This window comes from Lutra lutra, chromosome 16, assembly GCF_902655055.1.
Source record: "Lutra lutra chromosome 16, mLutLut1.2, whole genome shotgun sequence".
Classification (NCBI taxonomy): Eukaryota; Metazoa; Chordata; class Mammalia; order Carnivora; family Mustelidae; genus Lutra; species Lutra lutra.
Window position 1 is genome coordinate 47429307 of NC_062293.1, and position 27571 is coordinate 47456877.

Sequence of the window (27571 nt, forward strand, 5' to 3'; positions counted from 1 at the left end):
GCCCCTGTGCCGGCCCCAAGTGACTGGGGCCATCTCATCCCTCCCCCGTTCAGCCTGACAGTCTGGGAGGGGGCGGGCAGGTGAGCCCTCCCATATCAACTCTACTCTTGGCCCCCAGAGCTGAAATGGAGGAAGCCAGCGAGGCTCAGGGCTGGAAGCCAGGCCCTGGGCTGGGAAGGAGCTGAGGCCCCCCCAGCAGATCCTGAGCGGAAAGAGCTACCTCCGCGGCCTGAAGCACCCCAGCGGGAAATGAGGCTGGGGCCTGAGGCTAGGGCAGGATGCTGGGAGTCAGGTATCCCTCAGGGCACGGACACGGGGTGTCTATGGGTGGGAACCGATAGCTCATGCCCAGACCCTCCAAGGCCTCCGACCTCAGGCCAGGTCTCCAGCTGCCCTGGGGATGGGTAGAAGAGGAGGGGAGAGGCAAGAACCCTCACCCCAGGCCCCTGGCCTCCCCCGGCCTCCCAAGACCCACCCACCGACTGCGTGACCTTGCGGTCTGCCTCAGTTTCCCCACTTGGGCCAGGTCCTGGGTGCCTAGCTGTCTTGGAGGGCACAGCTCGGGGTGGCCGAGACTGGCAGGCTAGGGAGACACATACGGGCTTTCTAATTAAGGACTTCCTTACAGGCCTGGTCATTCGAGAGGACAGAATTCTTAGCTGTCCTGGGAAGGACCTGGCCCGCTCCATCCCTGCCAGCTGTGTCCTCTACCAAGAACAAGCCCACGCTGGGCAGCCCGTGGCCCAGGGGCCTGCTTCTGGGCCAGCAGAGCCAATAGCTGCAAACTTCTTCCTGATGAGGCTGCCTGGATGCAAGCGCCACTCCCGGTCATCTTGGCTGACAACTGCACACCTCTTCTAAGATCATTCCTCTGCCCTTCAGCGGGGACAGCCAGGCTGGGACGCCTCTGTACTCACCTAGGCTGCCCCAGGTGCAGAGAGCAGGCCAAGACGGCCCACCTCTGCAGACACACAGGCTGGTGAGGACTTCATGGTGGAATCGGGGGCAGCTGGGAGGACCAGTGAGTCCGAGAAAAACAGAAACAACTGGGGCTGGTCCACCTGGGGTCCCTAAGGCACGACTCATACTGGGGTCCCATGGGAATAGGGCCAATCTGCTTCCTGGGCATCTGGGAACCCTCTCTCCCTTCCCATGGAGCCATCTACTCCAACATTTTCCAAGCATCCCTCACTGTGGAAAGGGTGGAGGCTATTGGGCAGAAAAGGAGAGAAGGAAAACAGGAAAATCTGGTGGGGGTGGGGAGAGCGGACCCTCCATGGCAGGCAGGTCCCATATCCAGCCCTGAGACGCACCTCTAAGGTACAAAAAAGCTCAAACTAGTTTTTTTTCCCAGCCCCTACCCCCATCTCTGTGACTCTGGAAAGCTTTTATTATGATCATTAACATGGTCTTGGTTTTTCCATCACAAACATCATCCAATCCGCCCGTGAGCAGAAGGAACCACAGATGAGCCCCGCGCTTGCACATGCGGATGGCGCCGCCCAGCACACACTTGGCCTTCACGGAGGAGAGGCCTGTCCAGCCTCAGGGAACCTCGTGGAGCCCCCATCTAATGCCTGCATCTAGGCAGACCAATGGAATTCTCACTGTCCATTTTTATAATCCCCAGAAATTAAATTTTTTTGTCAATCAAGTGTTAATTTTTTTTTTTTTTTTTGTAAACAGTCTTACTCAAGCTACGGTTTAGAAAGCCAAAACCAGTGTTTCTCCCCAAGTTAAAAACCAGCGAGGTGCCCTGCAGCCTGCCAGCCTTCACCCACAGAGGCTGGATGGCCACTGAGCCACCTCCGGGCAGGCCGCAGTTCTAGCCTCAGACAGAAGCCCCTGGCTCCTGGCCCGGACCCCAAGAGGCTACCTCCCTGCACCTGCTCCGGCCTCTGAGGCCAGCGGCGGCCCGCTTTGGTCACCCATTCTCCTGCCAACCTTCCCAGTCCACTGTGAAGAAACATAAAACATCTAAAACACTACTGAGTCTGCAACCGGGGCACCTGGCCCATTCTGCTCAAACCCAGGGCCCTCGAGGGACACCAGGCGTTTCCCTGGCGGGGCGGATGCTGCACCTTGGCCCATGGTGGCTCAGATCTCTGACTCCCGTCTGTAAGGCCGCTGCTTGAGGCCGCCACCACCGGCCTGAGGTCTGTCAAAGTCATGCTGGGCCTGGGGGCTATGGCCATCCTGGTCTCCATCTGCCTCGTCCTCCTCATCACAGCTCAGGAAAGCCAGCTCGTTCTTGTAACAGAAGGAGTTGGCACTGGGCAGCAGGAATTTGTTCTCCACCAGGTCCTTGGCACTGCAGTGGGGTGTGGAGGGCACCTCGTAGGTCTTATGGAAGTGGGAGTTGTCGATCTTGTACTGGTTCTTCTCCTTGAAGAGGACAGGCTCGAAGCGGTGGCCCCACAGGATCTCGTTGGCCAGGTAGGAGCTGCGGGCCTGTGTGGTCATGGCCGTGGCCTCCACCATGCCCTCCGGGATGACCACGACCTCGAAGTCATCTGTCTCCAAGTCCTGCCGGCTGATGCCAAACAGCAGGCTGGCCTCGTCGATCTCATGCAGGGTGGTGATGCGGGACACGAGGAAGATGCGGTCGAGGCCCTTGTCAAAGCCGACGTCGATGTCGATCTGGTCCAGCGGGATGTACTCGCCCTCCTCGGTGACCCGCGGCTTGATGAGCTGGGCCCGCACGTGCGCCTCCACGATGTGGCTCTTGCGCAGGTTGCCCACGCACCACATGAGGCAGAGCTTGCCGTCGCGCAGGGCCACCACCGCGTTGTGGCTGAACAGCAGCGTCTGCGCCCGCTTCTTGGGCCGAGCCATCTTGGCCATGATGGTGCCGATCATGAAGGAGTCGATGATGCAGCCCACGATGGACTGCGCCACCACCATGAACACGGCCACCGGGCACTCCTCCGTCACACAGCGCAGCCCGTAGCCGATGGTGGTTTGCGTCTCGATGGAAAAGAGGAAAGCCGCCATGAAGCCGTGCACCTGCATCACGCAGGGCGTGCGGCCACGGCCCTCGGCCGGCTCCAGGTCGCCGTGCGCCACGGCGATGACCCAAAAGATGTCGCCGAACAGGAGCCAGGAAGCGAGGAAGGCCAGCGAGAAGATGAGCAGCATGTAGTGCCAGCGGATGTCCACGCAGGTGGTGAACATGTCGGCCAGGTAGCGCTGTGACTTCTCATCCATGTTGGCGAACTCGATGTTGCACTGGCCGTTCTTCTTGACGAAGCGGTTCCGGCACCGGCGCTGCGTGTGCACCTTGCCGTTGCTGAAGCCGTTGGCCCCCGACATGGTGACCAGGTGCAGCCCGTCCTCCTCCGATGACACGATACTGTAGGGGTTGGCCCTGCCGGCCGAGGACATCCCGGGGATGGAGGGTCCCTGGCTCGCCCCCGGGCTGGCTCCACGGGGGGCGGCTCCTGCAACAGAGAAGACAGAGGGGCTGGCGGAACAGGCCAGCCCGGCCCAGGCTTCTGTCCACACCTGGGGCCCTGGGCCTTGGCGGGTAGCCGTCTGCGCCCTAACTCACCCCCCACTGAGCTCTCCATCTTCCCTCCTCACCCAGCCCCTCACCCTCCTTCTCGGCTTGGAAAACAGACCTGGAGCCTCCCAGGAGCTCTGGCCAAAAGCCTTGGCTTCATCCTCAGCCCATGTGAGCGCCCCCCAACAAAGGCTCCGCTTCCAAAGTGTATTACAATCCTACCTCTTCTCCCACCGCCGTGGCCTGAGTCCCTGTCATCACCCACCTGGACCAGCATGGGGGCCACCTCGCCAGCCTTTGTGCTCCGGCCCCCACCCCGGTCCAGAGGCAGTGGGGGAGCCTGGCTGTCCTCTGCTCAAAGCCAGTCTCTGCTGGCACCTGCGAGGCCCACGTGAATGGAGTCCGGGGCCCCTCAGCTCTCAGGCGCAGGCGCCTCCTCTCACCCGCTACAGCTCCCAGCCTGTGCACTGCTCCTCAGGACGGGCCCTCACACTCTCGGTCCAGACACCCTCCCGCTGCCTCACCTCCCTCAGTCCCTGGCCTCCGTGCCCAGGAGCAGCTTCCTGAACCCATGGGAGACTGTAACCCCTCACCCAGGTCCTCATGGTAACCCCAAAGCACCGACCTCTGACACTGTAACAGTAGTAACAGTAACGGGAAGGACAGGCCTGGGGTTGCACTCACCCACCGATCCCACTGTGAGACCACTGGCCTCCCGAGCGTCGTGAGTTTGCTGTGTGGTTCACTGCTGTCTTACCCCCCGGGCCTTGAGCAGAGCCTGGCCCCGAGGATGCCCTCCTGATGCTCGAGCCCTGTGCCCCATGGCACCCACTCTCAGCGCCCATATACCACAGCCTCCATCCATAACTAGGAGGGGGTCCATGGGTCAGTGCCCAGAGGGGTCACTGACTGACCCCATCCCAGTGGCCTTCCCATCACTGCCTTTTTCAGCTCTAAATGACAGCATGTAGGGAACACTCAGAGCGCCACTGTTCTTGGCCCATTCAGGGGAGCACTTGGTGGGCTTGTCGCACACATGCACACACACACATGTACGCACACCAAGCTGTCTCAGGCATCCCATGGCATGACACCTGCAGCAGGACACACTGCTTTCAGGCCCATACCCCACGTTCAGCCCCCAGACGGGCTGGCAGTGGCCCCTCCCCCAGGGCCTCGCCGGCTCCAGGCTGGCCTGTTGGTGCCAGGCCGAGGCACCTGCAGGCCAGAGGCCATGGTGCCGCCTGGACTGTGGGCACTGAGGCCACCTAGCACTTAGCGTCAGGGCTGCGGGTGCTCAGGCCCTCAGCCTGGCTCAGCAGGGCTGAGCTGGAAGGAGGGGGAGAACCCTGGCCGGCTGGCCTGGCCAGGATGCTGAGTCGGGCATACTCCTCTCCACCACTGGGGACCCCATCCACCCCAAATCCCCACCTGATCACACCGGGAGGCCAGTGTTAGACAAAGCTGGGAGCCCTCAAGTGCCCAGAAGGCAATGAGGCCCCAGATAAGAAGGTCCCAGGGCAGCTGGTCCAGAAGCAGAGGCAGGTGGCCGAGCACCCACCAGAAACCCAGAAACTAGAAGTGACACAACCAGGGGGAGGCAACACTGGGATTTAGCCCCTGTCTGTGTGACCAGGTGCAGCCAGGGCCTCAGACAGAGCACAATATCTGACCTCTGCTTCGAACACCTGGGAGACAGGTGAGGGAGAAGTCCACATGAGCAGCCAGGCTGCACATCCCTCCTAGGGTCTGTCTCCATTACCAGATGCTTCTGAATCCCCAGAGCAGGCTCGTATGTAACACTCATGGCCCTTACTGCCCACTCCTCAAACTGCAGAGAAAGCAGGCCAGACACATTAGCAAATGGTCTTAGATTATTCTTGCAAAACCCCAAGAAGGTGGCTGCCATCATTGCTTCTACCATGAATGGAGATTCAGAGAGGTTAAGTGACTTCCCCAAAGCCACACAGCCTATAAGCAGGAGAACGGAATTTTGAACCAGTCTAGCTAATGCGAGGTCTCCTGCCGTGGGCACATCAGGCTCTGTGGAGGCCTCTTCTCACACTGCCACTGCCCCCCACAGCTACTCCAGCTGAACACCTCACCATAGGTCTGAGGAGCTGAGGCCTGGGGCTGTGATGGTGGACGCTGCTTCTGCCTGGGCCAGGAGGCAGGGAGCCGGGGGTGGTGGGGACCCCGGGTACTGCACCAAGAAGATGGCTCGACCCCAGATTCCTGGGCCCTCCAGGCAGAGGAGGCCAGGGCCCGGGTACTTAGATGCTGGCGACAGGCCACTGGACCTCAGGGGGCAAGTTTATGTGGCCTGGATGCCTGGAGGGACGTCCAGTGGGTCATGGCTGCTCCAACTGGGGCTCTGAGCAGCTCGAGTCCTGCAAGGGAGAGAATCAGAAGAAGCAAAGGCCAGAGAGCCCAGCCTGGCACTCTGCTCCCATCAGCTGGGGAGCCCCGCACCTGGCCAGCTCCCAGGCCGGGATGGGAACTGTGGTGACTCCTGGTGTTTCTCCCTGGGCTGGGCACCAGGGACCCACCCAGACTGTGTCACGCAGGCTTGGGAAACCCCTCTTCTGTTGATGTTCCCTCTCAAACCACACAGAAAATCAATAGGTTCACGTTCACACTTACTCCCTTGTTTCTCAGCTATCAACTGAGACTATGAGCAGTCACCCAGAAACTAAGGTTTAGAGACAGAGTTGGAGCTCCAGGTATTGGTCCAGTCCTCAGCTTTCCATGGTCCCGTCCTGCCATGTGTGTATATGTATGCATGTACGTGTGTGTGTGTGTGTGTGTGTGTGTGTGTGTGCATGTGATGCTAGGGGTGTGGGGAGTCCCTCCCAGGCTCTTGGTGAATGCAGCTCCACAAAGAAAGATCCGGAAGAGGACCCATGAGTAAAAACCCCAGCACCACAAACTTGACAATCGTCCCAAGGACACTCCACATAGGCAAACACAGGTGTGGCAAGAAGGTCATGCAGCCTTGACATCTTTAAAGACTCGATTTAAGAAATGTGGGACAGGGGCACCTGGGTGGCTCAGTGGGTTAAAGCCTCTGCCTTCAGCTCAGGTCTTGATCCCAGGGTCCTGGGATCGAGCCCCGCATCAGACTCTCTGTTCAGCAGGGAGCCTGCTTCCTCCTCTCTCTCTCTGCCTGCCTCTCTGCCTACTTGTAATCTCTGTCTGTCAAATAAAATAAATAAAATCTTAAAAAAAAAAAAAAAAAGAAATGTCAGACAACATCCCCAACCAGGGATATGTAGGCCGGTTGCCTACACTCTTGCTCAGTGGATGCATACAGTTAGATCAGAAAAGAAATGTTATTAGATTTGTTTTGCTACAAGAGGCCTCAGCAAGTAAGGAGACCAGCTCCCCATTTCATAGATTCGAGAACTGAGGCTGAGACCTGTCCCAGGTCACAAAGCAGTTCATGGGCTTGGATGAGACAGTAAAGGCAAGGGTTAGGATCACTATTGGTAGATGCCCAGATCGCCCAGTGGGGACCCGAGGCGTTGTCTGGAGGGAAGCGGGAGAGAGGCTCCGGGGTGAGCTACCTGAGCTAGACGAGGTGACTTCGACACTGAAGGTGGGTAGCGAGGCAAGTCCAGCAGGCAGAGAAGGGGACGGTGCAGTGCACAGACCCAGACACCTCCGGGAGATGGAGAAGCTGTCCCCAGCCCTGCTGTCTCTTGAACCCACTTCTCTGCCGGCCACAGCTCTGTGGACACAGACAGACTCCCAGCCACTGGGGCGTTTGGAGCTCAACAGGGCCTGGGCTGGGAGCTTTTAGAGAGGCAGCAACCACATGACCCAAAGATGGGGCCCAGAAGTCACCAGGAGGTGCCTCCGGATGGAGCAGGACACCCCATGGCCTGTCCCCTGAGGCTCTGGGCACCTCAGGTTTCGGCAACATCCGGCAGAGAAAGAGGGCAGGCGGGGGCCCCAGTCTCAGATGTCAAGAAAGCACTAGCTACAAGAGCGGGAGGAGGTGAAGCCCACCCCAGGCCTTTCCGCTGGCCGGAGCGCTTCGGAGGCAGGAGCGCACTGACCAATTCCTGCTGTGCGCTCTCTACGTGCCCCGCCCAGTTCGAGGAGCCCCAGTGACCTCACTTAATTCCTGCAACAACCTTATGACTATTATCCCCATTTTCCAGATGAAGAAACTGAAACTCAGACTGAGTCACTTGCCCAGGGTCACAGGGTTCCTAGTCTAGAATGTGGAAGAGAAACCGACCCCTGTCCCCAGGCCCCAGGGTCAAACCACAAGCCTGACACTGAGTTCCCGTCTCAGTCCTTCAGGCCCCGAACCGTGTGCCAGTAAGAGAGACAGACAGCCCCGAATCTCGGCACTGAAAGCAGAGGTGAGCCCCTCACAGGCGCCCCTGACCCAGGGCCCATGCTTGAAACGTCATGGGATGGGGCACTCACTACCTCGTGATCAAAGCCTATGATGGGAAAAAAACTCCTCGGAGACCCCGTGGTTCCGGGACAGCCAGTGCGTGGCCTGCGGGTAGCTGCCACCACCTCCCCCGTGTCCCAGGACAGCCTCTGCAACTCTCCTACTCTAGGAACTGCCGACATCTTTAGCAAGAGAGCTTGATGAATCCAATCTTCAAGTTGCAGGCAAGGAGACTGAGGCTCGAGCAGGGCTCTGGGACTCTGTCACACCGGAAGTGAGAGCTAGGGCCAGGCGGGGGCAGGGAATGCCCTAGTGCCTGCTGGTTGGGGTTGGGGGGGCGGCACCAGGGAGCGAGGGGGCTACCCAGGGGCCCTTGAGGAGGCCGAGGTTGGCGTGGAGGGGAGCCGGAGGGCTGGGAGCACTGTTTCCATTCTCACACTGGGGAAGAAGACGACCATCTCCTTGGCCCCTTCCAGGCCAAATTTCCTTCCCCTCCCCAGAGCACAGACCGCCTTTGCCTGCAGTGCACACCACGGCCTACACACATTCAGAGTCTACACAGTGCAGGTTTTCTGGGCCAAGCCCATGCTGGGTGCAAGGAGAGAAATAGCCAGACTAGTAGGACAGTGGAGATGGTCACTGGTCCCCCTGTGCGCCGGGCCCTCACCACCTCAGGGCCTGCCTGCTCCATTTCCAACCACTGCTACTAGGCTTTTAGCCCTAAAGCTCTCTCTGGCCACTGGCCTGCGCTGGGCTTCCACATCAGACGGGCTAGGGAAGGAGCGCTCCCAGAGTAGGCTTCCTGGAGGAGGCAGCTCCCTGCCCCTGACAAGCGTACTCTGGGTGCCTGGTCTACACTGCCTCCCCAGACCCAAGCCTCCTCTCCCAGAAGTCCCCCAGTACCACTGGCCAGTGGGGCTCCTCCTCTTCTCCCAAACCTCTTCCCTCCTCCTGTTCCCCTCCTCCTCCCCTTCATTCTCCCCTCCCTCCCTCCCCCTCCCCATCCTCTCCCCTCCCTCTCTCTCTCCCCCTCCTCCTCCTTTCTTCCTTCACCCTCCTCCCCTCCCCTTCCTCCTGCCCCTTCTTATCCTTACTCTCCCCCTTTCTCCTGCTCCTCCTACCTCCTTTCCCCCTCCCCCTTCTCCTGTCCCTCCTCCTAGGTCATTTGGCAACCTGACCACTTCCCCAGTTGTCTGAGCTGGAAGCCTGGTCTCCTCTCTCCTCCAGCCTCCATACCCACTCCCTCAGCAGGTCCTGTGTGGTTTGACTCCTGATTTCTCAAAGCTGTCCACCATCTAATCACCTACATCCTCCCTCCAGTCCAGGCCACTCCTATCTGGACACACCAGCAGGCCTCTAATGGCTTATGCTGTGGTGCCCCTCTGCCCCACGTTCTCCGACCCCCAGATCACAGCTAAAGGGAATCTTAAGACTCCTCCCATCTGTCAGGGGTCAGCGGAACCGCAGAAACTTTTCGGATCCTCCGGCCCCAGGCTCTTCCTGTTACGGCCGGAATCCACCCTCTACCTGGTGTGAGAGTTGCCCTGGCCCAGGCCACATGGCTGGCCAACCTCGGAGGCCCAGAGAGGTTGGAGCAGGCCTGGCTCAGGGGAAACACTCACCAACCAGACGAAGGGAGGAGGAAATGCGCAGCGGAGAAGCAGATGGATGAGGAACATGATGGACCGTTGTATGAGGTGAAAGACAGGTGCACAGGTGGGTGGTCAGGGACATGATAAATACACAGGACTGATGGGTGGATGGGCTGATGGGTGGTAGCCAGGAAGATGGACGGGTTTGGTGGACAGAAAATAATTCAATGACTTGGGTGGATGGCTTAGTGATTGGATGAAGAGATGGATGGGAGGGCGGGCAGGCAGATGAGCAGACAGATGGACGGCCAGATGGATGGGTGGTGGATGGAAGGACACAGTGGTATTTGGGTGCATGGATGAGTGGCTGGGATGGTGGGTGACTGGCCGGGAAATGGGTGAATACGTGGAAGGAAAGACGGCTGGATGCGCTGGGTAGGTGAGTGCACAGGTGGGTGGACGGCAGATGGATGGGGGGTGTGTGGAGCTAGGCTGACAGCGGGTTAAGGAGGGCTGGAGGGGAGAGGGACAGGTAAGTAGACAGATGAGTGTCTGCTTGCTGGATGGCTAGATGGATCGATGCCCATTGGTGACCTCCATTTACCTCTTGATTCCTATCTTCTAAGTAACGGTGCTGAGCAGGCAAGTGGCTGTCTTCAAGGCTGTGTCAGCAGCAGCTGCCATTTCCCAGGCCCCAGCTGGAGAGGAATCAGTCGCTACAAGACCCTAAAGTTAACAGAGCAAAGCCGAATTACTATAGATGGTGCTGCTCTCCTCACAATGGCTCCAAAGTCTGAGATTTCCACCTAAACCCACATTTCTGCTGCTTCCCTCAGGGTCCCGTGGGAGGTGGAAGAGGCCTCCGGCCCACACCTCTGACACCCACACCTTCGCAGCTTGCGAGTCTGTCTATGAAACCGTTCCAAACCAGCGGAGGGCAGAAAAGGATGGGTCCCGGGGGAAAATTACAGCTGGTAATTACGGAGTGCCCACTGATTGCCAGACACTGTAGTAGGTGTCTCAGGGACATTAGCTCATGTTATCCTCACAACAACGCCACAGGGTTGGAACCATCCCTGTTCTCATTCCAGAGAGGTGGGCAGTGCGGTAATTTCCCCAAGGTCACAGAGGAACTCAGGTCCCTAACCTGTGCTCCTAGCCACCACCTGCAGAGCCTTCCCAGGGTCAACCACAGGGTTTAAGCACGGACGGAGAGAAGGACAGACGGATGGATGGATCATGGATAGATGGATGGATGATGCGTAGGTAGGTGGGTGTGTCTATGGCTGGATTATGGACGGATGGGTGGGTGGGTGGATTATGGGTGCGTGTGTGGATGTGTGGTGGATTACAGATGGACAGATGGGTGGGCGGGCGTGTGGATGGCAGATGCTAGACAGACAGATGAGTAGGTGGGCAGAGGAGCAGGTGAATGCATGGATGGGTGGATGGATGCAGTGGCGTGGTGAGCAGGACAGATGACTTTACAGATGAGTGCATGGGTGCATAAATGTCTCTAAGGACCGGTGCATGTTGGTAACCTGTCAGACACTTGCCTTGGGCATACACACACCCTATGTCGTCCCAGCAACCCAGAAGCCTCACTTTTCCCACTGTCAAAGGGGCCCCTGCTTTTCTCCCCACTGTGCTGTGTGGATGGGAGGACAGTGTGGCGGGAGGGCCCTCTGTGAGCTTCCAGAGGCAGGCCCACTCACCTTCCCCCACCTCCCAGCCACCGAGGGAGAGCCCCACCCCTTCACAGCTGAGCTGGCTGCCGTCCACTGTCGCACAGGCTTTTCTGGCTGGGATCAAGGGCACTGTAGGTGAGTCACCCCCACATCATAAGCCTCCTGGGGCAGGTGACAGCGATGGGTTTAGAGGCACACAGACCTGGGTTCAAGTCCTCTGCCCGTCACAAGCTGTGTGACCTTGGGTGACTCACTTCCCCCTTCTGGGCCTCTGCTCACTCCATAAGGGAATGTCCTTCTGGTTCCTTTTCACCTTTCAGGCTCTTATCTCAAGACTCCCTGTCTTCAGCCCCCTGCTGCCCCATCCCTCACCATTCCCTGAGCAGCGGCTGTGGGTCTGCAGGGTTCCTCTCTTAGCCCCAACACCCTGGAAGTGATGGGGAAACTGAGGCCCAGGAAGGCTCTATCATAGACCCACATCACACTGGCAATCTCCATGGCAAAGACTTGTGCCCAAATCCCTGATCTTTTCCTTTCCCCTAGAATGGGCCGACACTGTGCCTGGCCTGAGGGCTCACTCCTGTCTTCAGTTACTCCAACATTCAGTGTCACCTTGAGGGAGGGCTTCTTGTCCCGGCTGCACAGACAGGGAAATTGGGGCTCAGAGAGGCTAAGTCACTTGCCCTGGGTCCCCTGGAGCTGGAACTCCAAAAGATGAGCTGTCACAGGGCAATCTTTTAGGGGGAAGGATGCGAGACGGTCCATCCCGCCCCACTTCCTGTGGGCCTGTTTGGTCCTCTGGCCAGCCCCAGGCTCTCTCAGTCTTGTTTCTGATGTCCTAGTTCCTAAAAGGGCTTTCCCCAGACCCACAAACCCAGTCACATGTGTTCTCACCTGTGAGGAGGGCAAATTAGTCCCATTCTCCAGGGAAACAGAGGCTCCGAGCAGAGAAGTGACTGGCCCAAGATCACAAAGCCACTGAGTGAGTGGTAGTTTGGAGATAGGAACTCAGGCCTCTGGACACCGTCTTCAGTGCTCCACCTGCTACCCTGAGAAGACCACAGCAGCCCATGATGTGAATTCAAACCTCTGAAGTTCACCAAATGCTTTCCTGGGTCATGGGCACGGTCCCAGATTGGATCAGTTGGGGGATGGGATGGGGCTTGCACGTAACATGGGAGCAGCCCGAGCCCAGACTGGCCGGACTGGCCCTCAGACTGCCAGGCAGCAAGGGCAGGGCCTGGATGGACCCTGAAGCTTCCCCACTTCCCTCTGCCAGTGCCAGTCTGTCAACCAAGGCCAGGGCTAAAACTGCCTGGGGACAGGGTGAGGCATTTCCCCTCCCTGAGGCCCAGCTTCCTCCTCCACAAAATGGGCTGATGACACCAGCCCAGTGGATGTGCCCATGCAATTCAGTGTGGTAAGGGAGGTGAGCTCTGGGCACAGGGCCTGGAATAGCAGCCCTGCAGGAGGCAGCTGTCACCACCCCTGATCTCAGACCTCCCTGGGGGTTGGGGGGAGCCCGAGGGTGTCAGTGAGCCCCGATTCTCTAAGCCAAGGCCTGGATGACCCCAGCTCAAGAAGGGCCCTTCCTGGGCCTCAGCCTCCTCAGTTTGCAAAAGAGGTACAGCCCACCTACCTCCGGACAGTCAGGGGAGCAAAGGGAGGCCCTGTCCTGGTGCAGACCTGGGGTAACGGCCAGCCCCTCCAGGGTTCTCTGGAAGGTTCTCTTGCAGGCTCTGAGAGCAGACATGGAGATTCCCGAGAGGATGGAAAGGTGGCATATGTATCCCTCGCCCTCCCACGCAGTCCCATGTGACCCTCTCAAGATGCGCCCCAAGAGGCTGGGAAGCAGGAGAACCAGGAACTGGCAGAGCCTGGAGCCTGGCCACCTCCCTCCTCTGTGCCCAGCAGATGCTGCCGCCACCACCGCATGCAACCCTCAGGCCACTCCTGCTCCATGGCCTGGTGAAAGGGCTACACACTCTGATCCAGGGACAAGCTGGGCCAAAGGGCCAGCAGAAGTGTACATCTGCCTTCTGAGCCCCAAGGTGAAGCCAGGGCAGGAGCCTCTGGCCCCCAGGATGGACGACAGGTCATGCCAGACACTGGGGAATGTTTTGGAGGGTATTTTTATCTTGAGAACATCCTTCTACAGCAGGTGGGGACGGGAGGGAGACAGGGTGTCCTTGGCCCCAGGCCTCTGGGTAAAGCCGAGGACAGAGCCCCTGGGAGCTCTCTGCTAGAGTGGCCATTAGAGACCTGTCCCAAATCTCCCATCCCAGGAGCATGTGGGACCTAAAGGGTCTCGGGGCAGGTGTCTGTCCCTCTCTGGGACTCCCTCTTACAGTCAGCCCTTCCTGAGGGCCTGCTCAGGCTGGGCTCAGCTGGGCACCAGTGACTTGGATGGACCAGCAAATGCCTGTCCTCGTGGGGTGCCCTGCCAAGCAAGGGAGATAGTGAGTAAACCAACAAGGCTGGCTCAGAGCCACAGTCAGAGCCCTCAGCGCCCAGGACAGACGGCTAACCCAGTCGGGGTCCAGGGGGGCTTCCTGGAGGGAGCAACAGGGGAAAGCCCAGCCTGAGATGGACCGCAGTGCTGTCAGTAGCACCTAGAATCCCACGGGCTATGGTGCACATGGGGCTCTGCTCCTCACACACTGGGCCTTGGGCAAGGCTCTCCCCACCTCTGAGCCTCCCTGTTCCTATCTACAGCCCCAGGGGTTGGCCCTTCCAAGCCCAACATTCCAGAATCCTAAAAGATTTGGGGCTGAAGAGGGTGTAGAGAGACAGACAGGGACGTCATCATCCTACTAGCAGAGAAGTCCTGTGTGCGTAGGCGCTGCAGCCAAGGCGTGACACTGACAGATGAAGAAACTGAGGACCTGAGAGGCGCCAGATACCATACTAATAACCTTGGACTTGATCCCAAGGGCAATGAAGTGTCAGAAGGAAACTTGAAAGTATGAGTTGGGGCAAAATGGCCTGGGTTCAAATCATATCTCTGTCCCTTCCTGTGTGACCTTGGCAAATCATATACCCTCTCTGAGCCCATCTTCTGACTTATAAGTTGGGATTAATAGTGATATCATCTCATGGGGTTTCATCTAGTAAATACATGGAGGTTGCCCAACTGGAAATTTCCTGGTTCCCCACTGCCTCCCATCACCACATACCTGAGCCCCAACTCACTCTAGAGAGGGGGCATGGGCCCCTGGAGGGCCTGGGCTGGACCTCACTCCAGGCAGGAAGGAAGGAACAGATAGAAAGAATGGGAAGAAACCCCAGGGGGAGGTACACAGTGAGCAAAGTCACCGTGGCCTCTATTTTTCTTAAAGATGTAATTTTTCAAGCTTCAACTTAATTGGAGTCTCAGACATTTCCCAAGCACCCAGCATGTTCACAGGAGAGCAAAGACCTGAGATAAAGGGATAAGAACAGCCTGGCACAAGGAAGACCATGAAAGATAAGGCAGGAAAACTTACCAACATAAAAATATTTACAATGTTGGGGAACCTGGGTGGCTCAGTGGGTTAAAGCCTCTGCCTTCGCCTCACGTCATGATCCCAGAGTCCTGGGATCGAGCCCCACATCGGGCTCTCTGCTCAGCATGGAGCCTGCTTCCTCCTCTCTCTCTGCCTGCTTCTCTGCCTACTTGTGATCTCCATCTAGCAAATAAATAAATACAATCTTTAAAAAAAAGAAAAAAAATATTTACGATGTTGTTTATCAAAACCCATCATAAGCAAAAAAGGCAAGTGAAAACGTTTACTATAAAGAAGACTGGTGCACTGAATATTCAGAGTTCTTATAAATCAACAACAGAAAAGGACACGATAGGAATGAACACAGTGCTAGAGGTAGGCTCGCCACTGAAGATCGTGTGACCCCCAGCAACTGATGACTCAAGAATGTCCATGCCTCAGAGCCTCAGCATGAGGGGGCCCCTCCCAGTGGAATGCCTTGAGCTGCCTTCCAGAACTCAGTGTAGCCTTCAAGCACGAAGGATACCTCCTCTATAAAGCCTTCCAAGATTTCTCCGGGTCCCCTGTTGCTATTTGTCAAGTCCTCCCATGTCGCCCCTGGAACACATTGCCCAGCTTTGGCTGAGTACCTGCCATTGCATCAGAGAATGTTCCACAAGCATTTTTGACAGAGGAGTAAATAGGGCACAGAGAGGAGCATGGTCATGTCCAGGGTTACCCATCTGTGAGCTGAGTCTCAGAGCCAGGTGTCTGTCTTCTCCAGCCACCACCTCCCCAATGAACCCTCCAGACCTGCCTTCCCCCATGAGGAAAAGGCCCCACCTTGGGAGCTGCATTTGTTCATAACAGGCTGGGCACCACGCGGGGTCTGTCTAGATAAGGCTGGGCAGGTTCAGAGCCTGAGCGCTGGCCCCAGTCCTCCCGTGACTCTAACGCTCTGCTGGGGGGACACAGAGACAGCTGTTCCTCTTCCCCCTTTTTTTGCCTCCCCTTTTGGTACATTCGGCTTATTTGGGGAACAGAAAATGCCCTGGGATGGCCTGACAGAACTCTGAGGGGCCTGGCATAGATGGGAGGCTGAGCTCTATGATCAGGAGTCCAGGAAAGCAGAGGGGACTTTCTAGAAGGACCGTCCCTTCACCCTAGCTCAGGCCTGGGAGCACTGCCAAGGCCCTGAGCCTTCACCTCCTCACAAGAATCACACCTAACACTTACTCACTCAGCAGGCATCTACCAAGCCTCCACTGTTTGTGGACGGGATCCGTGGGGCCGACACTCACGTGGAGCAAGACAGGCAAAAAACATTTTGGGGGGAGCAAGTAATTCCAGAGGCAAGATGGGCACGATTCTACAGGTCTTCCAGGAAATTGTGACATTTGACTTGAGAGCGGCATGAGGAGAGATTGTGGGAACAGTGTTCCTGGAAGTGGGAACAGCAAGAAAGAAGGCCCTGAGGCTGGACTGTTGCTCTATGTGTTCAAGGAACCAGAGGGAAGTTGGGAGGGCTGGAGCTGAGTGTGTCAGAGAGAAGAGAGGAAGCAAGAGGGGACAGGACCAGCTCAGAGAGAGGACTTGGCTAGGGACACACGGGCAGTGGGATAGATGGGGACACCCGGGGCCTCTTCTTCCTCATCAGCCAGTGGCAGTAATAACCCATGTCCCAGTAGTGGTGCTCAAAGGAAATGCTTCCCACCTCCTTGCCTTGCCACACGCCAGACCCCCTGCCCAGTGCCCTCTCTTCCTCATTCTCCCACAAACTCCTATGCATCCTTCAACACCCACTTCCAAGCCCCCACCCTTGTGTTTCCCTCTGTCCTCCATCAGACCATCCTGAGTAGCAGCTACCTGTCCCTCCCAGGATTCCCCACCAGGCCAGGGGCCCCCTGAGGCCAGATCCTGGGCCTGACTGCCCTGAGCATGGGGGTCGGGTTCTGGAAGAGACTAAGGAGGGCAATACGGACTAAGCCTCAGAAGGCCCCTCCCGAATAGGCCACTGTGACCCTTAAGGCCCGCACCACAAGACTGCAGGCATGGTGGTGGTCCACCCTAAGACCCCTTAAGTCTCAGTTCATCATGGGACCTTGCCCTGTCTGGGCCTCAGTTTCCCCATCAGCCCAATGAGAAGTTCTTCTGGGTCTTGTTCATCCTGTCTCAGGGAGAAGGCTGTGGCCTGAACAGGAGTCTCCCACCTCCTTCCCCTACTGACTGCTCACAGCAGCGTGGCCCCACAGGGAGCAGGGGCCCCACAGGGAGCAGGGACCAGGCTGCCATCATCACAGCCCACTCTGAACTATGGCAAGCCCACGGACCCGGAAACGTCAGCTTTCTGCCCTGGCAGCAGGAAGGCCCCGGGACAAGCCTCGGGGTGTCGGGGGATCCTCCCACCTGCTGGGACACATCCCCACACCCGCCTCCCCAGAGCAGCCAGGCAGGTGGCACTGAGGGTACAGCAAAGCCTGCTCCCCCCTAGCCATGACCACGAAATGGAAGCAGAGGCCACTGTGCAGGACACCTCGGTTGGTCCCTAAGCCCTCAGGAGGGCTGCTCAGGGACACCTGAAGCCAAACAAAGGAGACTGGCAGGGGGTAGCCAGGGGCCGAGGGGTCTGGAGGACACTGCGGGGTGGGAAGGGGGGTGCAGGGATGTGTGGTTCCTGCCACACTGTAGCACGTTCCAGCAGGTCCTACCCTGGGACCCAAAAATGAAATCCAGGGTTCTCTGAACTTGATGGGAAAAACCCATGAACTTCCCCTTTTCTCTCTCCAAAATGTACCGCTCCCTCGATGACAAGTGGAGGCATTGAAGGCCGGCAGCATGGCGCCCAGTGGGGTCGGTCCTGGGGCCCCCGTCAGCTCTCGCTGTTGAAGGCGTCCCGAAGCCACCACGTGCTGATGACTGGGACACACGTGCTGATAAACAATTCCCATGTCTGCTTCCCTTTGTGGTCCTCTGTGGGTTCCATCATGCGTTCAGGAATATTATACTGAGCAAGCGGACCTCAAAGTCGTCCCCAGCCAGCCGGCTCGGGCCTGGGGCCTCCTGTGTGACATGGTGACGTCGCCTGGGCCATCGTGCTCCCTCAGTCCTGCGTCTGCTCCCCAGGCCTGTCTGCAGTGAGCACCACCTCCAGAGATGCCCTATACAGGGTGTCCTGTGAACGGGGTGAAAAGCCCCTGCCCCCTCCCAGGGTTCATAACAGACATTTCAGAAAAAAAGGAACAAATGATGATTCAGGCCACACCGAGGCTGTCCAGCCACTGGGGAATGTGCGGTCTAGCCGCAGGGAGAAAGCCAGGCCTCCACGGGGAACAGCAAATGCACAGGCCTGAGGCAAGAAGGAGCTACAGTCCGAGGGAGGAGGGTCAGCAAGGGGAAGCCAAGGTGAGACCTGAGAGGGCCTGGGAGGGGCCTCAGCCTATGACCCAACTATGATGTCCCAGGTCAAACCCAGAGTTACCGGGGACTCCTTCTGGGGCCCAGCCCAGGAACACGCACCTGAGGAATTCTCTGGAACACAGAAAAGAGTACTGACAGCATCTTCTTCCATGCATTCCCTTGTCTAGTCCTGGGTGAGGTGCAGGCTCTTCTGGGGCCAGTGTCACAATGAGACTGAAGCTGGGGGTAGGAAGGGACCCAGAGCCTCCCCCACAGCTGCCTTACCCCAGCTTCATCCTCACACAAGCTTTTCCAACCCCAGCACATAGGAAAGGCACCCCCACCGTGCTTCAGGCATGCCCAACACTGTGACCTAGGCTGCTTCAGTTCATGGTATCATGCCTCTTGATAGAGGCTGGAGATGAACTCAGAGAGGGTGAGCACCCTGCCCAGGGTCACATGGCTGGTGTCCACAGCAGAGGGCATGAGAACCCAGGACTTCCAGGGCCATGGAAACACAGACCCTGGACTTGACCACACGAGCCTGGCCCTAATGTCTCTAGGACAAACCTCAGTCTCTCCAGGTGCCTGGAAGAGAATAAGGTAGGTTTGGGGGCATCTATCCTGGAACAGGGGGCATGCCCAGCAGGTCTCTGGCCTGAGAGAGAACCCCAGGAAAAGCTTTCCCACGCCTGAGGCTTTTAGGTAATACCCCATGTGTGTGCCTGTCCACACCGCCAGGAGCCACTGCCCACATGTCCTGCCCTAGAAGAAGAACCAGGGTCCGAGAGAGACCCCAGCACGGCAAAGCCATGGGCCAGTCAGCGCCAGAGGGCTGCCTCCTCCTTGGGTGACGTATTCTGGAGAGGTCACGTGGGCCCAGGGGCCAGGCTGCATGGCCCACAGCTGGGAGAAGGAACAAGGCTGCTTCCTAATCCCATTCTCAGACCAGCATCTGCCAGCCAGAGGTAGATGCTGGGGGTCTGGAGATCCCCCCCCACTGGTCACGGTCCTGCCTGCTCCAGCTTGCCCTGCCTCTGTCTGGAAGACATACAGTCATGGGATTAATCTTTGCCTCCATTTCCACACCAGTCAGACAGGCCTAATTCTACAGCCTGCCTGGCGCAGCTGCTGGGGACTTAACCGAGGTAGTGTGTGCCGAGTGCTCCAACCGGAGTCCGGCACACAGAAGGTGCTTGTGTGTGGGCACAGCCTTGCGTGGATATCAGGTCCGGGGTTTGGGTGCATGCTTTTCTAGAAATGTCAGTGATCTGTAGGCACCTGACCCCGAAACAGATCTTGAGGGAAGGATTTGGGAACAGGAAGTTTATTTAGGAGGTGATCCTGGGCGTTCAGGAAAAGCAGGAGAAGGATGGCAGCAAGTCACGGGGTTGCTGCTGAGCGAGTCCCTCCTGGGACACTTAGGCTCCAGCCTATTGGTGCCTAGAGCTGGAATCTTGGTTATCCCCCCAAAGGGCAAGGAAGTACCCGAAGTGGTCTGTGGTGCTCCCAGGAGGCAGGGGCTGCAGTGGCCCGAGGCTCTCCACACCGCCAAGGGGTACAGGGCCGGGGAGGTGCAGTTTAGGAGGTGTTCGTCCTCAGGAGTGCCCCTGCAGACAGCTCTGGGGACCGGAGGAGAGTTAGGCTGTGGGCAGAAGTGTGAGGGATGAAGTGGACAGCCCCGTCCTCTGGGGTCACCTGCAGGGCGGTACACCCCTGTTCCTTTGCAGGAACACAGGGGTGCCTGTGGGGTCTACTGCATGTGCAGTGTGCACACAGACATGGGCCTGCGCCTTCCCAGGGACAATGTGTGCTGACGTTTGTGCAGGGGTTGGACACCATGGCCGTAGGTCTCTGTGTGTCTGCTCTTGCACACGTGTTATATACATGTTCAAGCTTTACGAGGTGTGGCACACACGTGCATGTGTGCTCGGGGCAGGTGCACGTGCATCCACTACAGTCCCTCTCCCAGCACTGGTTGGCAGTGGCCATAGGATGGCAGAGATGGTCTGGTCACCTTGGCAACAGGGCATGAGCTGGCTAAGCTGGGACAGCCTTCGTTCAAAGGAAAAAAAACAAAAACAAAAACAAAAACAACCCAAACCACTGAACACAAAGGGTGGGAAAAGAAAAGGAGTGGGGGCTGGGAGGGGGCGAAGTGCAGCCCCTCGAGCCCCCAGGTTCTGCTCTCAACTACTCCACCAAGCCCCTGAGCTAGCAAAGCGCTGCCAGGAGCCGAGACGCTGGTCCAGGGTCCATATGTGGCCCAGCTTGCTGAGCATCCCCAGTGTAAGACCCCTTCAGAAGCCTGGGAGCCCCCCTCAGAGGACAGCAAGTAGGGATGAGGTGGGCGCCCCCCGCCCTGACCGCCGGATATGGGGAGAGCCCACATTCAGAACCACTGAGCTCCAGCAGAGGGCGCCCCTGACAACAGGCACTCTGCAAACCAGGGGACCCTGGGCCCTGCCCACGCAGAAGTCACCCTCTCCGGACAATTAGCACACTAATTGCACACGCTGCCCCATGGCCAGGCCATTAGCCCAGATCCTGCGATGATTTATTCACGAGCTTCTATCTCCTTCTCATCCCCACAGCCTGCTCATCAGCCTCACAGTCTATGCTGGGAGGGACGACCCACAGACGCTTGCCTAGCCTTGCTCTAAAACACGCCTGCTATAAATATTTCATCAGACCAAGCGCAAGGGATGAAACCGCTGGTGATCTGCTACCCGCAGGCCGCCGGGAGCTGGACCCCCCACAGGGCTGGCCTCCAGGAAGTGACCTCCGGCCCTGCGGCTGGCGACATCCTACGTTCCCTTCCCTCTTCCAGGGTGGCCCAGGCCTGAGAGCCTGCGGCAGGACCTCTGCTCACATCATGGGGCTTTACCCTGCCTTACTGTGTCCTGACTGGGCCCTATGGGACAGAGTCTGCTATTAGCCCCATTTGACAGAGGAGGAAACTGAGAGATGAAGGCACTTACCTAAGGCCACACTGCCTGTCAGAGACAGAGTGGGACCTACCCATGGCGGGCAGCCCCAGAGCCCCTGAATCTCACCTCCCAGAATCCCAGCGCAGCCCTGTGAAGCAGGCACTCTCGTGATCCCTGTTATACAGATAAGGACACCAGGGCTCAGAGAAATGAAGTGACTTGCTCAGGGCCACATAGCTGGGAATGGAAGCCAGGCAGCTGACCTTGACCAATAATGTGCTCAAGTCCATACCCTGGTTGACTGCACCAATGGGAAGGGCCCTCAGATCATAGTGCCACCCTCTTGTCATCCCCCTATTAGCGATATAGAAGACCAAATGACAGAGAATAAAGAAGCTGAGCAAAAGAGGGACAAACAGCTACTGGACCACGAGGGGAGAATTCGAGAGATAAGTGACACCATAAGATGAAACAACATTAGAATAATTGGGATTCCAGAAAAGAGGAAACAGAGAGGGGAACAGAAGGTATATTGGAGAGAATTATTGGAGAGAATTTCCCCAATATGGCAAAGGGAACAAGCATCAAATTCAGGAGGTTCAGAGAACCCCCCTCAAAATCAATAAGAATAGGTCCACACCCCGTCACCTAATAGTAAAATTGACAAGTCTTAGTGACAAAGAAAAGATCCTGAAAACAGCCCGCGAAAAGAAGTCTGTAACGTACAATGGTAAAAATATTAGATTGGCAGCAGACTTATCCACAGAGACCTGGCAGGCCAGAAAGAGCTGGCATGATATATTCAGAGTACTAAATGAGAAAAACATGCAGCCAAGAATACTATATCCAGCTAGGCTATCATTGAAAATAGAAGGAGAGATTAAAAGCTTCCAGGACAAACAAAAACTGAAAGAATTTGCAAATACCAAACCAGCTCTACAGGAAATATTGAAAGGGGTCCTCTAAGCAAAGAGAGACCCTAAAAGTAGTAGATCAGAAAGAAACAGAGACAATATACAATAACAGTCACCTTACAGGCAATACAATGGCACTAAATTCATATCTCTCAGTACTTACCCTGAATGTGAATGGGCTAAATGCCCCAATCAAAAGACACAGGGTATCAGAATGGATAAAAAAACAAAAACCATCTATATGTTGCCTACAAGAAACTCATCTTAAACCCGAAGACACCTCCAGGTTTAAAGTGAGGGGGTGGAAAAGAATTTACCATGCTAATGGACATCAGAAGAAAGCAGGAGTGGCAATCCTTATATCAGATCAATTAGATTTTAAGCCAAAGACTATAATAAGAGATGAGGAAGGACACTATATCATACTCAAAGGAACTGTCCAACAAGAAGATCTAACAATTTTAAATATCTATGCCCCTAACGTGGGAGCAGCCAACTATATAAACCGATTAATAACAAAATCAAAGAAACACATCGACAAGAATACAATAATAGTAGGGGATTTTAACACTCCCCTCACTGAAATGGACAGATCATCCAAGCAAAAGATCAACAAGGAAATCAAGGCCTTAAATGACACACTGGACCAGATGGACATCACAGATATATTCAGAACATTTCATCCCAAAGCAACAGAATACACATTCTTCTCTAGTGCACATGGAACATTCTCCAGAATAGATCACATTCTTGGTCCTAATTCAAGTCTCAACCGGTATCAAAAGATTGGGATCATTCCCTGCATATTTTCAGACCACAATGCTCTAAAGCTAGAACTCAATCACAAGAGGAAATTTGGAAAGAACCCAAATACATGGAGACTAAACAGCATCCTTCTAAAGAATGAATGGGTCAACCAGGAAATTAAAGAAGAATCGAAAAAATTCATGGAAACAAATGATAATGAAAACACAACGGTTCAGAATCTGTGGGACACAACAAAGGCAGTCCTGAGAGGAAAATATATAGCGGTACAAGCCTTTCTCAAGAAACAAGAAAGGTCTCAGGTACACAACCTAACCCTACACCTAAAGGAGCTGGAGAAAGAACAAGAAAGAAACCCTAAACCCAGCAGGAGAAGAGAAATCATAAAGATCAGAGCAGAAATCAATGAAATAGAAACCAAAAAAACAATAGAACAAATCAACGAAACTAGGAGCTGGTTCTTTGAAAGAATTAATAAGATTGATAAACCCCTGGCCAGACTTCTCAAAAAGAAAAGAGAAAGGACCCAAATCAATAAAATCATGAATGAAAGAGGAGAGATCACAACGAACACCAAAGAAATACAGACAATTATAAGAACATACTATGAGCAACTCTACGCCAACAAATTTGACACTCTGGAAGAAATGGATGCATTCCTAGAGACATATAAACTACCACAACTGAACCAGGAAGAAATAGAAAGCCTCAACAGACCCATAACCAGTAAGGAGATTGAAACAGTCATCAAAAATCTCCAAACAAACAAAAGCCCAGGGCCAGACGGCTTTCCGGGGGAATTCTACCAAACATTTAAAGAAGAACTAATTCCTATTCTCCTGAAACTGTTCCAAAAAATAGCAATAGAAGGAAAACTTCCAAACTCATTTTATGAGGCCAGCATCACCTTGATCCCAAAACCAGACAAGGATCCCATCAAAAAAGAGAACTACAGACCCATATCCTTGATGAACACAGATGCAAAAATTCTCGCCAAAATACTAGCCAATAGGATTCAACAGTACGTTAAAAGGATTATTCACCACGACCAAGTGGGATTTATTCCAGGGCTGCAGGGCTGGTTCAACATCCGCAAATCAATCAATGTGATACAACACATCAATAAAAGAAAGAACAAGAACCATATGATACTCTCCATAGATGCTGAAAAAGCATTTGACAAAGTACAGCATCCCTTCCTGATCAAAACTCTTCAAAGTGTAGGGATAGACGGCACATACCTCAATATTATCAAAGCCATCTATGAAAAACCCACCGCAAATATCATTCTCAATGGAGAAAAACTGAAAGCTTTTCCGCTAAGGTCAGGAACACGGCAGGGATGTCCGTTATCACCACTGCTATTCAACATAGTACTAGATGTCCTAGCCTCAGCAATCAGACAACAAAAGGAAATTAAAGGCATCCTAATCGGCAAAGAAGAAGTCAAACTATCACTCTTCGCAGATGATATGATACTCTATGTGGAAAACCCAAAAGACTCCACTCCAAAACTGCTAGAACTTGTACAGGAATTCAGTAAAGTGTCAGGATATAAAATCAATGCACAGAAATCAGTTGCACTTCTCTACACCAACAACAAGACAGAAGAAAGAGAAATTAAGGAGTCCATCCCATTTACAATTGCACCCAAAACTATAAGATACCTAGGAATAAACCTAACCAAAGAGACTAAGAATCTATACTCAGAAAACTATAAAGTACTCATGAAAGAAATTGAGGAAGACACAAAGAAATGGAAAAATGTTCCATGCTCCTGGATTGGAAGAATAAATATTGTGAAAATGTCTATGCTACCTAAAGCAATCTACACATTTAATGCAATTCCTATCAAAGTACCATCCATTTTTTTCAAAGAAATGGAACAAATAATCCTAAAATTTATATGGAACCAGAAAAGACCTCGAATAGCCAAAGGAATATTGAAAAAGAAAGCCAAAGTTGGTGGCATCACAATCCCGGACTTCAAGCTCTATTACAAAGCTGTCATCATCAAGACAGCATGGTACTGGCACAAAAACAGACACATAGATCAATGGAACAGAATAGAGAGCCCAGAAATGGACCCTCAACTCTATGGTCAACTCATCTTCGACAAAGCAGGAAAGAATGTCCAATGGAACAAAGACAGCCTCTTCAATAAATGGTGTTGGGAAAATTGGACAGCCACATGCAGAATAATGAAATTGGATCATTTCCTTACACCACACACGAAAATAGACTCAAAATGGATGAAGGATCTCAATGTGAGAAAGGAATCCATCAAAATCCTCGAGGAGAACACAGGCAGCAACCTCTTCGACCTCAGCCGCAGCAACATCTTCCTAGGAACATCACCAAAGGCACGGGAAGCAAGGGCAAAAATGAACTGTTGGGATTTTATCAAGATCAAAAGCTTTTGCACAGCAAAGGAAACAGTGAACAAAACCAAAAGACAACTGACAGAATGGAAGAAGATATTTGCAAATGACATATCAGATAAAGGGCTAGTGTCCAAAATCTATAAAGAACTTAGCAAACTCAACACCCACAGAACAAATAATCCAATGAAGAAATGGGCAGAGGACATGAACAGACATTTCTGCCAAGAAGACATCCAGATGGCCAACAGACACATGAAAAAGTGCTCCATATCACTCGGCATCAGGGAAATACAAATCAAAACCACCATGAGATATCACCTCACACCAGTCAGAATGGCTAAAATGAACAAGTCAGGAAATGACAGATGCTGGCGAGGATGCGGAGAAAGGGGAACCCTCCTACACTGTTGGTGGGAATGCAAGCTGGTGCAACCACTCTGGAAAACAGCATGGAGGTTCCTCAAAATGTTGAAAATAGAACTACCCTATGACCCTGCAATTGCACTGCTGGGTATTTACCCTAAAGATACAAACATAGTGATCCGAAGGGGCACGTGCACCCGAATGTTTATAGCAGCAATGTCTACAATAGCCAAACTATGGAAAGAACCTAGATGTCCATCTACAGATGAATGGATAAAGAAGAAGTGGTATATATACACAATGGAATACTATGCAGCCATCAAAAGAAATGAAATCTTGCCATTTGCAACGACGTGGATGGAACTAGAGGGTGTCATGCTTAGCGAAATAAGTCAATCGGAGAAAGACAGCTATCATATGATCTCCCTGATATGAGGGAGAGGAGATGCAACATGGGGGGTTGAGGGGGTAGGAGAAGAGTAAATGAAACAAGATGGGATTGGGAGGGAGACAAACCATAAGTGACTCTTAATCTCACAAAACAAACTGAGGGTTGATGGGGGGAGGGGGTTGGGAGAGGGGGTGGGGTTATGGATATTGGGGAGGGTATGTGCTATGGTGAGTGTTGTGAAGTGTGTAAACCTGGCGATTCGCAGACCTGTACCCCTGGGGATAAAAATATATGTTTATAAAGCTGTAAAAAAAGAAAAAGAAAAAGAAAGAAAGGATGAATCCCCAAGTTTTGTAGCAACATGGACGGGACTGGAAGAGATTATGCTGAGTGAAATAAGTCAAGCAGAGAGAGTCAATTATCATATGGTTTCACTTATTTGTGGAGCATAACAAATAGCATGGAGGACAAGGGGAGATGGAGAGGAGAAGGGAGTTGAGGGAAATTGGAAGGGGAGGTGAACCATGAGAGACTATGGACTCTGAAAAACGATCTGAGAATTTTGAAGGGGTGGGGGTGGGAGGTTGGGGGTACCAGGTGGTGGGTATTGTAGAGGGCACGGATTGCATGGAGCACTGGGTGTCGTGCAAAAATAATGAATACTGTTATGCTGAAAAAAATAAAAAAAAATTAAGAAACATAAAGTATTATAAGGACACCAGTGCTAAAATTTTTTTACATACATATGAATTATAATATAAATTTAACTATAAATTTGAGCTACTATAAATAGTAAATAATTCTATTTCTGTCATTGCTTTAACCATTATTGTAATAATATGGATAATTTTATTATTTATTTTTTCTTTTTAAATTTGAATTCAATTATTTAACATATAGTGTATGATTAGTTTCAGAGGTGAAGTTCAGTGATTCATCCATCTTATATAATAGTGTTCATTGCATCACATGCCTCCTTAATGCCCATCACCCAGTTACCCCATCCTATCCCCATCCCCTCCAGCAGCTCTCAGTTTGCTTCCTCTGATTAAGTCTCTTATGGGTTGTCTCCCTCTGATTTCATCTTGTTTCCTTCTCTTCCCCAATGCTCCTCTGTTTTGTTTCTTAAATTCCACATATCAGAGAGATCATATGGTAATTGTCTTTCACTGATTGACTTATTTTGCTTAGCAAAATCCCTCTAGTTCCATCCATATCATTGCAAATGGCAAGATTTCATTTTTTTAAATATCTGAGCAATAGTCCATTTGTGTGTGTGTGTGCACGTGTGTGTGTGTGTGTGTGTGTGTGTGTGTGTGTCTATCCCACATCTTCTTTATCCATTCAACTGTCATTGGACATCTGGTCTCTTTCCTTAGTTTGGCTATTGTGGACCTTGCTGCTATAAACATTATAAACATTGGGGTTCAGGTGCCCCTTCGGATCACTACATTTGTATCTTTGGGGTAAATACCCAGTAGTGCAATTGCTGGCTGGTAGGTTAGCAACTTTTTGAGGAACCTCCATATGGTTTTCCAGAGTGGCTGCTCCAGCTTGCATTCCCACCGACAGTGGAGGAGGATTCCCCTTTCTCCCCATCCTCTCCAACATCTGTCATTTCCTGACTGGTTAATTGTAGCCCTTCTTACTGGTGTGAGGTGGTCAGCTCATTGTGGTTTTGACTTGTATTTCCCTGATCCTGAGTGATGTATAGAATTTTTTTTTTCATATGTCTGTTGGCCATCTGGTTGTCATATTTGGTGAAATGTTT

At 53.8% G+C, this 27571-nt stretch overlaps 1 protein-coding gene across 3 annotated transcripts in view; it reads right to left on the reverse strand.

Annotated features, from left to right (window-relative positions):
* Window positions 1–1327: 1327 nt before the first annotated feature.
* Window positions 1328–27571, reverse strand: part of LOC125086968 (ATP-sensitive inward rectifier potassium channel 12-like) — an 874374-nt gene continuing 848130 nt past the window's right edge. The window contains exons 2-4 of one of the 3 annotated variants that reach the window (XM_047706716.1): window positions 10110–10231; window positions 5608–5892; window positions 1328–3440 (exon numbers count right to left, since the gene is read on the reverse strand). In XM_047706716.1, the coding sequence (XP_047562672.1) occupies window positions 2098–3384 (1287 nt within the window). In that variant the 5' untranslated portion in view covers window positions 3385–3440; window positions 5608–5892; window positions 10110–10231 and the 3' untranslated portion in view covers window positions 1328–2097. Of the gene's footprint in view, window positions 3464–5607; window positions 5893–10109; window positions 10232–27571 lie in introns of all 3 variants that reach the window. The other 2 variants (XM_047706714.1, XM_047706715.1) reach the window with 2 other exon arrangements.